We start from the raw sequence: 12,328 nt of genomic DNA, 5'->3' as shown, positions 1-12,328 counted from the left end.
TAAAGAAAGAAAAAAAGAGGGTCACAGCAGGAAGGCAGGCTATGGATGATCATCCAGCAGAGAAGATTAAGAAATAGTCGGCAAGGTAGCAGGAGAACCAAGAGATAGGGCAGTAAAATGAAAACCAGAGGAGAGAGTATCAGGAGGAAAGTATCAAGAATGTCAAATGTGATAGAGAGGTAAAGAAGGATAAGGACTGGAAAAAAGCCATGGGACTTGACCCTACCATCCCCTCAGGCTATTGCCCTGTACACCTTCTCTCTTTCACAACTAAATTCCCAGAAAAAGTTGTCTGCACTCATTGTCTCCACTGCCTCTCTTCTCACTCACTGATCATTGCCTTGAATCTAGCTTCCAACCTTGTCACTCAACTGAAATTGTACTTTCCAAAGTTACCAGGTATAACAGCAAGCACCCTGACATACACAGCAGGGTCTGCTGCACAGGTTCTCAGATCTGCTTTTCTAAAATGAAAGCAACTTTTGAGGGATCAGCAATCACTTTCATTACATTCACCAACAGAGAAAATACAAGCAGAGAAATAAAGATCAACAGACAGGGCTTCTAACTGCCTGACCGTAAGCAATATATACATTACAGATCAACGGATGGATCCAGTCGTCTGACCATGACATACATACAGAGTTACCAGAGAGAGAAGCACCAATATCTGGGTTTTCAAAGGCAGGGGGGGAGGGCACATCTCCTTAATGGCTACCCAGAATCTCATCTGGCACATGAAGCTCCTTGTAAGCCCCCAAAGCAAAACCTCATCTCAGAGTACATATGCCCTTTTCAGAGCCAGAGGGCATCATGACTCTCCTGACCCAGTACCTCGTTGAAATTAACAAAAAGTTTCCCTTAATAGGTGATGCCTATTAATGGGCAGGAAAGATCTTTAACTCTAATTAACATTACACCAGGGCATGGTAGGGTAAAGTGAGGGGTTATTTAAGGATGGAGGAGACCCAGGCATATTCAAAGGCAGCAGGGCAAAAGACAATGTGTAAAGGGAAATTAAAGATTAGAAATAGAAATGGCCAGGACAGTCAGACAATGGGAGAAAATGGAATCAAGAGTAAAAGCAGAGAGGATAATCCTTAGCAAGAAGGGCCACCTCTTCCTCAGAGAATGGGATGTGTGTGTTCATCCTTCATTACCGAAGAAGACCACGCCATCAGAGAAATAATGACATGACTTGCACCTGACTTTGTTTTGAGTGAGAGAAGGCTGTGCAGGTCACCAGCCTCACTCCTCCAGAGCCATCTGAATCCAGTGACCAGATATTCATCAGGATGACTGGAGATGACCCAGGATGAGGCAATTGGGTTTAAGTGACTTGCCCAAGGTCACACAGCTAGTGAGTGTCAAGGGTCTGAAAATGGAGTAAAGGAGACAAGGGTGGATTATGTTAATCAATGGTTTTGATATGTAGAATGGGGGCAAAGAGAGTGCTCTCATCAAATGTTTATTCTTTCAGAGAAACATGAAGCAAGGTCCTCAACTGAGAGAGTGGGCTTGAAAGTTTTATGAATTAAGCTGGACTATAAATTATCTGAGGTCTAAGGTGAGAGTACATCAAAGTTTGTTGTTCAGTCATTTTTAGTCATGTCCAACTCTTGGTGACCCCATTTGTGATATTCTTAGCAAGGATCCTGGGGTGGTTTGCCATTTTGTTCTCCAGCTCCTTTTACAGATGAGGAAACTGAAGCAAACAGGTTAAGTGACTTGCCTAGGGTCACACAGCTAGTAAGTGCCTAAGACCGGATTTGAACTCAGGAAGATAAGTCTCTTGACTCCAGGCTCAGGACTCTATCCACTGGATCACCTCGCCGTTCAAGTACATCAGTGGGTGGTAATAACTGTCATAAGGTCAGTGACAGCTGCATACTTAATAAGACCTAAAACCTTCCTTATTCTCTCAGGCTTTCCCAAGGGATGCTGGCAGTCAATAGTCCCAGGATCCTGGCAGTGTACAGAAGTATCTGCAGAACTCTGTTCCAAATATGCTGGAGTCTGATTATATAACATACTTCTAGCTGCTTTTCTAAAATGGTATACTTCCTATCTTTCATGGGCTACCCTGTTGTATTAGAATACATGTAAAGTTCTTAAGAGAATAGAAAAATGAGCAAGTAATTGGTCAACCAGTCAACAAACATGTATTAAATAATAACATAATTTATCTCCTGTCAGGAAAACACTAGAATCTCAAAGGTTCAAATCACATTATTCATTCTTTCACTCATATCCTTACATGCCCAAACAGCTGGCACATCTCATAAGCAACAAGGAAAAATAAAATTGACCCCAAAGAAACCCTTGCTTTTCTCTTTTCCTTGTATATACCCACTTTAAGAAAGTTTCAGAATGGTTCTTCACTATCATAGCCAGTGGCTGACCAAAAAGTAATCTCCAGGAAGACTTCCTTGGTCTGCCCAGAGATTAAAGAGGGATTGATCTACAGACTCTTTTCTAAAGGACATATATATTATAGTTAATGATACAATTTCACTTAGAAGGTATGAGGAGAGGAAGGTGATGTCAGAGAAGAAAATGCATCATATTTATCACAACATTAAACATGTGTAAAGGAGGTGGTTGGTCATGGGAGTTCCCCATTCAATTTGATGATCTTAGAGTGTGACATGACTTTTTATATTTTATTTTGATTGAATCCTCATATTGAATGTATGGGCAAACACTTTAGTGCTTCCTGGAGGATGGGCTTCACTAATGGCATTGCCCCCAAAATGAAGGAGTTGGATCACCCCTTTTATGAGACTAATTGCCATGGAAGAAGTCATTCCCCTGTCTCCAACTTCTACTCCTTCAATCTGGCATAGAAAATGAACCATACAAGTCCTTTGGGCCATTCTTTTTCTCTTTCTTCTGAAAACACAGCAGAGCTAATAACAGAATTGGACTTAGGAGTGATCCCTCCAAAGGGATTGTTCATAGTGGGAATGAGGCAGAAACACATGTACTTGCTCACCCACATGGCTGAAGAGGAAAGTTTCGGTACAATGTGGATTTCCTGGCCTGAGGCCTGGAGAGGTAACAGCATGACTTGGGCATATGGCGACCATGATCATCCAGTAGAGAAGAGGGGAGCCACATGGTCAAGTTGTAAAAGTTCCTGAGAGTTGCTTCTCTAGCTATCTTAAGTTTAAGAGTCTCAGAATCCAGAGAAATAATTAGAACATGAGAAGAGAAAAGGAATTTCATGGACAGTTCATTCCTAGAATCTAGCCTTCAAGCAAGATATGAGGCTGGAGGTAGGGTGTGGACAATGCCAGACTTAGGGGTTGCTTCAGGGGGGGGCACTGCCAAGTTCAAGGGCTCAGGGGTCAAATCATCTATTAAATGAAGGGGAATTTCTTTGGTATCGCACACATTGGAGAAGGAAGATGATTGTGGAAATGATCCTCAAGTACTGGGTGACACAGAATCAAGGGACAAACAGAAATGCTGGAGCATTGGATTTTGCACTCCACTATTACAATGCATTATTCACATGGTATGAGTCTGGTAGGAAGGGAGCTTGCCTATCTAGCAACTCCAAGTGTTTTCCCTCACAAGGAGAAATCTAAATCAAAAATGGTGCTATGAGAATGGAAAGTTTATGCAATATGGATTCACCAGAGTGGGATGTGCATTATAATGAATGTTTTGAGGTTACTGTGAATCCTTGTGTTTTATGCATTTATTTAAGGGCTCCTGTGAGTTTTTTGCATTTTCTGTATTTTCAATTAGATGGATTGAAAGTTGTTGTTTACCCGGTAGATGGATAGTTATATAGCATATTAGTATAGAAAATGAGGACACTCATTCATATCTATGAATGGACAGATACAAGTTACATTCTGAGATTTTTTCTCAGAATAAACTCTGGTCAGCATGATATCAGATTCTCACTCAGGAAGACGTGGTTTCAAGTCCTGACTTGGACACATCTTGGCTATGTGACTCTGGGCAAATCATTTAAGCTTTTGGGTCCTTATAACTCTAAGTAGCCAAAATGCTACCAATCTACACTGGTAAGAGGAGTTTCCTTGTCAAGAGTTTCCTACACCAATGAAATCACAGGTCTGGATATAACACAACAACTCTGGGTACAGTAATGAACCAAAGAGAGGATGATATTGGGGGGAATAATAATAAAAATAATGGCATTTACATAGTACTTACTATGTGCCAGGCACTGTACAAAGTGCTTTATAAACATTGTCTTATTTGATCCTCACAACAATCCTATGAGGGAGATGCTGTTATTATCCTCATTTTACAGTTGAGGAAACTGAGGCAGATAGAAGTCAAATGACTTGCCCAAGGTCACACAGCTAGTATGTACCTGATATCGGATTTAAATTCAGGTTTTCTTGACTCCAGGCCCAGCACTTTTTCCACTACACTACCTCCCTGGCCCTGGTAGACCCCAGGATTGAACCTAGTCAGTGTGTGAGAGCCAAGGGCACCGGGCCATGTGTTGCACATACACAAGCCTTCTTTTCTTTGAGCTGACTGCCGTCTCCAAAGTACTCACTGAGGGCAAAATTACTGACTCACCAGGCCCCACCAGAGCGCATCTGCATAGGTGTCGAAGTGATCATTTTCACCTTTCTCTGCCAAGTACACCAAGAAGGAGGCCAGAATGAGGCAGAGAAAACCGATATACCAGGCAGTGACCAGCTCCTGCAAGAAAGAGGATACGCAAAATTATAACCTGGGTGTCACATGACAGCTGCTTTTTGCTGAGTCTTTCCAATTAATGAGCAGATTCAAATAGTCCATCTGGGGAGAAGACGAGAAAAGACAACCTTTGCCATGCGATCCTGTGTGTTCTGCCAGGGAACACCCTGTGGGAAGCTGTTATCCAATTGCTTGCTGGCCCACAGGACACCTTTCATAGCACTCCACAGGCTGGCATAGACCAATAGAAGAAGCAGCTTCACTCCCAGGGACACATGGATGAACACCTGCCAGATTAGCCTCAGGACTTATAACAATGGTCTTGGCTTCCTGCCAGGAAAAGGCAGGAAAGACCCTTGGGATTTTACCCCCTATACCCTGCTGGGATATCTAAATATACAGCAAGAGCTGTGGAACTATCATCCAAAACTGGGCCCAGGTTTTCCTATTTACATGCCTTGGAACAAATTCAAGCTATTGGTCTCTGCTTTTCTATTCTCGTCCTTTTCCAAGTAACTTCACACTGGTTTGTTTCAAAAGGTTGAGGGCTTTCACATTCAAATTCAGACTTCTCTTAGGATCTCCAAGTCACAGATCTATAGCTAGAAGGGTTGTGTAGTCTAGCTCCTGTCATTTTACAGATAAGAAAAGGGAGTTCCCATAGAGGTTAGGTGACTTGCTCAAGGTCACCCAGTAGTGAGTGGAAGATCCAGGCATCAAAGACAAATCCTCCAAATGGAACATTTGCACTCTTTCCAAATGTACCCTGTAGAAAGGTAATCCTGGATAGAATAGCATTTATATAATGCTTCAAGATTTACAACACACTTTATAAATTCTATTTCATCTTATCTTCATAACTCTGTGAGGTGGATGCTATTATTATCCTCAATGTACAGATAAGGAAACTGAGGCAGACAATGGTTAGTTAAGCAGCTTGCCCAAGGTCATAACATCAGAGGCAGTACTGGAACTCAGGTCATCCTGATTGTAGGTCCAGCATTCATTCAATCCATATGCCATCTAGCTGCCTCTAGGTGGCACAGTGGATAGAAAAAAAAACATACATACATACATACATACACACACACACACACACACACACACACAGATATATACATATATATATATAATTTAAGAGGAAATGTAATTAGATTATTTAAGAGGAAATAATTGTTTGCTTGCTTTTTTAAAATAAATATCCATTTCTGCCTTTAATATATTTTAATTTGTGAGGGTTGATAGGGAAGTTAATGGAATATCAGTTAAAAATGACTTTGCAGACAGTATTCTATTCAAGTTTCAGGTTTCAAAATCACCTCCAAGGACAAATAAAATATAAGTAGCCACAAAGGCAGATGCTACATAACCCTATCTATCCACAGAATCACAGTTATTCACTGAGCTATAGTGAAGTACAGGGCTCTCACCACCCACAAGCCCAAATCAATTATTTATCAAGCACCTACTATGTGCCAGGTATGGTACTAGGTGTTGGATATACATACAAATACAACGAATGAAACAATCTCTACTCCCAAGGAGCTTACTTACATTCTAATAGTACAAAAGAGTACATATAGAAGTATATACAGAATAAATGTACAGGGAAGAAATACAAATAAATTTTAAAATCCCTAACTGTAAGGCAGTTAGGAAGAAATGCCACTCGCAGTTGGGGGTAGCAGGAAAAAAGGTTCATGTAGAAGGTAGTACATGATCTGTGTCTAGAAAGAAGACAGAGATTCCATGAGACAGAGAAAAGGAAAGAGTTTATACATATGGGAGACAGCCAGCACAAAAGCACAGAGATGGGAGATGATGCCATATGTAGGAAGGCCGATTTGGCCATAGAAGTAACATGCTATACAATGAACTACAGAGAGAAACACTGTACTTTAATTATAACTGTACTTTACATGGAGCCAAAAGGAAAACCCATGCTTGCATCCTGCCTCTGACACTAATTGTGTGACCTTGGACAAGTCACTGCCATCCAAGTCCCTGGTTTTGCCGGGTGGTCAAAGCAGAGGTTGGTCCTGAGGCCAAGCTGATTATAAAGGAGTATATTTTGAGGCTGTCCACCTCCAATTACCAGTCAGGAACAGGTTTGACTTGAGAGACAAGAAGGGACATGGCAGCTGTCTCCAAGAATTAGAATGTGATTTCCTTGGGACAGGGAGTGTTTGGTCTTTCTTTGCATACCCAGTACTCAGTACAGTGCCCAACACAAGGAAACCATTTAATAAATGTTCATCAAAGGATTCTTGTGTGAAAAAAAACTTGTTCTACTTTTCCCCACAAGATAAACGTACAAGTAATGGGGGAGGGGGAGTTACAAAGAATGAGGTTTATGGCTTGATGGAAGGAAAAACTTCCTAACTACTGGAGCTGCCCCAGAGGGGAATGGGCAGCCTCAAGAGGCTGGGGGCTCCCCTTCACTGGAGGTCTTCAAGCAAAGGAGATTCTCATGGATTGGATTAAATGGTCTCTGAGTTCTCTTTGTGATTCCACAGAATCTCCAGATCCAGTGAATCCAGCCGTCATCCTAAAATATCAAAATTACAGAGGTAGAAATGGCCTTAGAGTTCATCAGGGTAAGGGAACAGGGGATCAGAGAAAGGAAGCAACTTGTCCAAGGTCTTGGCAGCAGAGCAGGGAATAGAACCCAGATCCCCTAACTCCCCTCCAGTCCTAACTTCCTTGTGTTCCACCACACTGACTCCACTGGATCATAACACTTTGGTCACTTTAGAGTCACCAATAGCTTCTATCCAGCTCTCCCCCACCAGAGAGACAGACAGAAAGATAGAGAGAGACAGAGAGACTACTTCAGACATGGCTCCCATTCTAGTGGTTAAAGTCTACTGGAAAGGACAGTCATCATCAATCTGAGATTCGGGGTTAACAGAGTTAACAAGTTCTATGATGTTTGACAAGACTATGAACAAGTAGAGGAGGAAACAGAAGATACCTTGTTGGTACATTTTAATAATGATTCTCCATTCTTGGGCAGATGTAAAAGAGGGATAGTGAATGGAAGAGCAAAGAAAATCTGATTTGAGGATAGAATAAGTGGCCAACACAACCTGAGAACCCTCCATCCAGCAGGCTCTCTTCCTCCTTATCTTGGCTGGCAATAGACTGGGCACAATGGAAATGCTGTCCAACACGAGGACAAATGAGAAGAACTACTAATTATAGCCAAGGTACTTAGAGCTGCCAAAATAATCCTCAGTATAAGAAATAATTTAAATGTGATGAACATGGTGTTTAATCTGTTTCTTTTCTGGGGAGGAAGAATGATCACTGAATGGGCTCTGAATACTCAGGAGAATCAGAGCATGGTCTCCTAAGATAGTTTTCAGCTGTTTCAGGACTTACCTTGCTATGTGCATACACTACTGAACCAAGGAGTTTCCAGGTGCCTCCTCTTCGATCCATTCGAATCATCCTCAAAATCTGCAAAAATCTCAAACTTCGAAGGGCTGAAGTAGCGAACACATTGCCCTGGGATCCCGCAGCCAACACAGCAATTGAGGCTATCAGCACCATGATGTCTATGCAAGAGATAAAGACTATCTGTAAGATGAAGTGCTATCTGTCCCTTCTGCTTTCATGGGCTTGGGTCAAATCCTTTGAGAAGGGAGTACCATCGTTCCCCTCCATGATAGCTTGGCGGGATAGAGGCCCCAAGCAGAAGTGGGTAGTATTGTATAGTCCATAGATCACTGGCTCTGAAGTCAAAGGACCTAAGTTCAAATACTACTATTGTCATTTACTACTGAGAGGACCTTGGTGAAAGTCATAAACTGCCTGGGCTTCAGTTTCCTCATCTGTAAAACGAAGGGGATGGACTAAATTTCTCCTAAGGTCTCTTCTGCTTCTAAATCTAGAAAATAAAATATCTATGGAAAACTTTTCAAACATTGGGAATCACTGAGGGGGAGGGGGGTTCTATCTCAGAGTTGCCATCTGCTGGATTTAATGCTCCAAGAAGTTATTTGTTTTTATTATTTTTATCATATTTTTCTATGACTTTTAATCAGAAAGAAATCCCCAAGCTTTAGTGACTCCAAATTCACTCCAGACGAACCTCACATGTAGATGTGATGTTCCTGACTAAATTCAGATAAAAGTCTAGGGCTGCTCAAAATCATTCATCTTCATAGACTTAAAACTGGAAGGAACTTTTAAGGTCAATTATTCAAACTCCTTCATTTGATAGATAAGGAAACTGAGGCCCACAGAGGGGAAATTACTTCTTCATATTACATTAGAAAGTGGCAGGGTCAGAATTTGACCCAGGTCTTCTAACTTGTGCATAGAACCACACCTTCCAATGGTTGGTTCCGATCCAAGATCATGCCTTAAAGAGTCCAGTGCAGCCATTCTGGAAAGCAGTTGGGAACAACGGCCAAAAAATTACTAAACAGTGCATACCCTTTGACCCAGCAATAGCACTTCTAGGTCACATCCCCAAGAAATCTCGAAGAGGGACAATATCATTCTGTACAAAAACATTTAGAGCAACTCTTTTTGCAGTGGCAAAGAACTAGAAACAAAGGACATGTCCATCAATTAGGGAAAGGCTAAATAAATCATTGTATAGGAATGTAATGGAATATGTAAGAAATGGTGAAAGGGACTGGTTTCAGAGAAACCTGGGAAGACTTATATGAACTAAAACAGAATAAGGTGAGCAGAACCAGGAGAACAATTTATACTATAAAAACACTATAAAAATGAAGAACTCTGATTAATGCGATGACCAACCACAATTCCAGAGAACTGATGATGAAGGATGCTACCACCTCCCAGTGATGGACTAGAAGTATAGAATGACATATATACACTTTTTACATGGCCAATGTGACAATTTATTTTGTTGGGTTATGCATGCTTGTTACAAGGGGTTTCTTTTTCTTTCTTTCATCAGGAGGGGAGAGGAAGAGAGGGGAGAAAAAAACGCTTGTTAATGGTAAAAAAAATTTTTTTAAACATCCTCCCAAGTAGATGCTTCCAGAGGTCTCTGTGTGGAATTCTATGGGACAGTGGATAGAAAGCTAGACTTAGAGTCAGGAAAACCTGGGCTTAACCCCTGCCTCAGACACATATAAGTTGTATGACTCAGTTTTATTGACGTTGTTGTTTAGTTGTTTCACTCATGTCCCACTCTGTGATCCCATTCAGAGTTTTCTTGGTAAGGATACTGAAGAGGTTTGTCATTTCTTTCTCCAGCCCATCTTACAGATGAGGAAACTGAGGCAAACAGGGCTAAGTGACTTGCCCCTGGTCACACACCAATCTGAGTCTGGATTTGAACTCATAAAAATGAGTCTTCCTGATTCCAAGCCCAGTGCTCTATCCACAGCCCACCTAACTGCCCCTGTAAGACCCAGAGTGAGTCATTTAATTTCTCTTGGTTTCCATTCTTCTTCTATAAAATGAGGGTGTTGAACTCAATGACCTTGAAGGTCTCTTCTGGCTCTAAAGCTAAGATCCTGTCATCTCTACCCTTCAAATCCGTGCAAGACAAGTTCCCAGTGTCATTGCTGTTTTCATTTATTTGTTTGTTATACTGATCATAGATGCAAGTTAACTCTGCCCTGGTCCTACCCACAAATGTCTCTCCAAGGGGGTCTGGATTTCTAGCTCTGAATGGTCCTGTTGCTTGTCTACCTCTGCATATGGCTGACTGACTCATCCAAAGCTAGGGGTGCCCAGATCCCAATACAGAGATTCTTTCCTGTGTTTTGTTCCTCTCCATGCCATCCCCTCACCAAGAACAAAGAATAATTCATGTCAATTAGGGAATTTAGTCTTCCTTGCAAGAAATGTCAGTTCCTTGCCTGACAGGATGTGGGTTGGAGGAGGAAGGGGAGGTTGTCATTCTTTTTGCAGCTATCAGCCCCCACATGCTACCCCCATCTCAAGGTCTTCCCTGCTCCCCAGGGGTTGCCCCGCTGGGGAAGTCCTTACCGATGACACAGAAGGGTTTTCTTGCAAACTTCAGTCTTCCCCTCCAGCCCCGGTAGCGACAGCAGCAACCTGCAGCCCAGATCCTCACAAAGTACTCCACTCCAAAAACCACTATGGTGACGATTTCCTGAAAGGAAAGCCACACACAATGCCTGCTGGATGCTTCTCTGCCCTCTGAAGCAAGCAGCTGTGAAATACCTGAAGCCCTTGACCTCTGCCCTAAGGCAAGGAATCCCTTCACCAAGATGAGGAAGTTATATGCTACCTTGATAAAAACTGTATCATTTTAAGGGTTCTGAATTATTGAAACCTAGAATCATCAAGCTGAAACCAGAAAAAAAAATGTTTGCATGAAATTGAATCTGCATCAGATTAAATGCTCTCTGGTTTCAGATCCACTGAAGGCATCAACAAAAGAATCTTAGTATGTGCCCTGCTCCGCTTGGCCATGAAGGAAGGCGTTAGGTCCCCACAAATAAATGGAGCATCAAGGGAAGTATGATCCCATGAGGCCAGAATCTGCATGGGAACTGGATACAAAACTTCTCAATTTCTGTTATAGAAAGGGTGCTGAACAGTCTCACAAGGGGCAGAGTGGAAGCTGAACCAGATGCTGACAAATCCCACCCTCTGACCTGAGAACCCCATGTCTCCTGACAAGCATGCCCAGATACTGCCACCTTGAAAGTAATTAATAAATGTGTTTTCATTCATTCATTCATGCAGGACAGCTGATAGTTTGAAATGAAACCCTGCTATTAAAAAAATCATCTGAGCCAATCTCTCCAAACATTTCACATAGACAGGCTAATTCACTGGCTCTCAAAGTTCTCTCAGAGAAGATGCTGCATTCTTATGATATAACCTATAAACTATCTCTCCCACCCCCAATCCTGGATGTACCCAAGGTGGCACTGAGCTTCCCCAGAGCTCCAGTTTCTTACTTCCCACTTTTTTTGGAAACAAGCTTGGATTTTTCACCAGTCAGTGCCATTCTCACTGCCTTGTCATGATTTTCCCCTTAAGGCATATAAACAGAATTAGAAAATGTAACTAAGAGAACCTAACAGCCTAGGAACTGTGCTTATGGAAATTTTATTCTCTGAATGACACCAGGCACCAAAGATCAAAGGTGAGCCTGGTGTCCTTCAACATACCTGGATGTCAGAGCAAATCATCAGTGTCACTGTGAACAGAAAGCAGAGCTGAGGCCATAGCGTCCATTAGCAATTTGGGAAATCCCCCTGCTTGGGGCCTACCTTGACACATAGTGACCACTAGGGCTCACTCCCCTCCTGCACTGGAACCAGACAATCACACACAACAAGCAGCACATATTAGCAATGACCCCCCAGTTCCCCAGCAAATGTCACCCTGAATCTTCACAACAGCTCTCCTAGGCTCAAACAAAGATGCAAGTCCATCGATCAGCTTGTGCCAAACATAGCTAGCACTTCTCAAAAAAAAGTCTGCATTGTTTTTATTTGATAGATGTCTTAAGCATTGTCTTTCCTGATAAAATATGGGCCTCTTGGGGGCAGGACCAAATCTGTTCTGTCTTTGTGTCCCCAAGACCTCATACAGTTCCTGGCATACAGTAGACATTTAATAACTACTATATGCCTGTTGTCCCCATCCCACAGAGCACCTGACC

At 42.1% G+C, this 12,328-nt stretch overlaps 1 protein-coding gene across 9 annotated transcripts in view; it reads right to left on the bottom strand.

Annotated features, from left to right (window-relative positions):
* KCNQ2 (potassium voltage-gated channel subfamily Q member 2) overlaps positions 1-12,328 on the bottom strand; it is a 168,970-nt gene that overhangs the window by 63,237 nt on the left and 93,405 nt on the right. For all 9 annotated transcript variants that reach the window (XM_072643707.1, XM_072643690.1, XM_072643722.1 and 6 more), the window contains exons 3-5: positions 10,675-10,801; positions 8,077-8,252; positions 4,570-4,695 (exon numbers count right to left, since the gene is read on the bottom strand). In XM_072643707.1, coding sequence (XP_072499808.1) covers positions 4,570-4,695; positions 8,077-8,252; positions 10,675-10,801 — 429 coding nt within the window. The remainder of the gene's footprint in view (positions 1-4,569; positions 4,696-8,076; positions 8,253-10,674; positions 10,802-12,328) is intronic.

This window comes from Notamacropus eugenii, chromosome 1 (genome assembly GCF_028372415.1).
Source record: "Notamacropus eugenii isolate mMacEug1 chromosome 1, mMacEug1.pri_v2, whole genome shotgun sequence".
Lineage (NCBI taxonomy): Eukaryota > Metazoa > Chordata > Mammalia > Diprotodontia > Macropodidae > Notamacropus > Notamacropus eugenii.
Note: the sequence above shows the minus strand (reverse complement) of the source record. Positions and strands in the feature narration are given on the sequence as shown.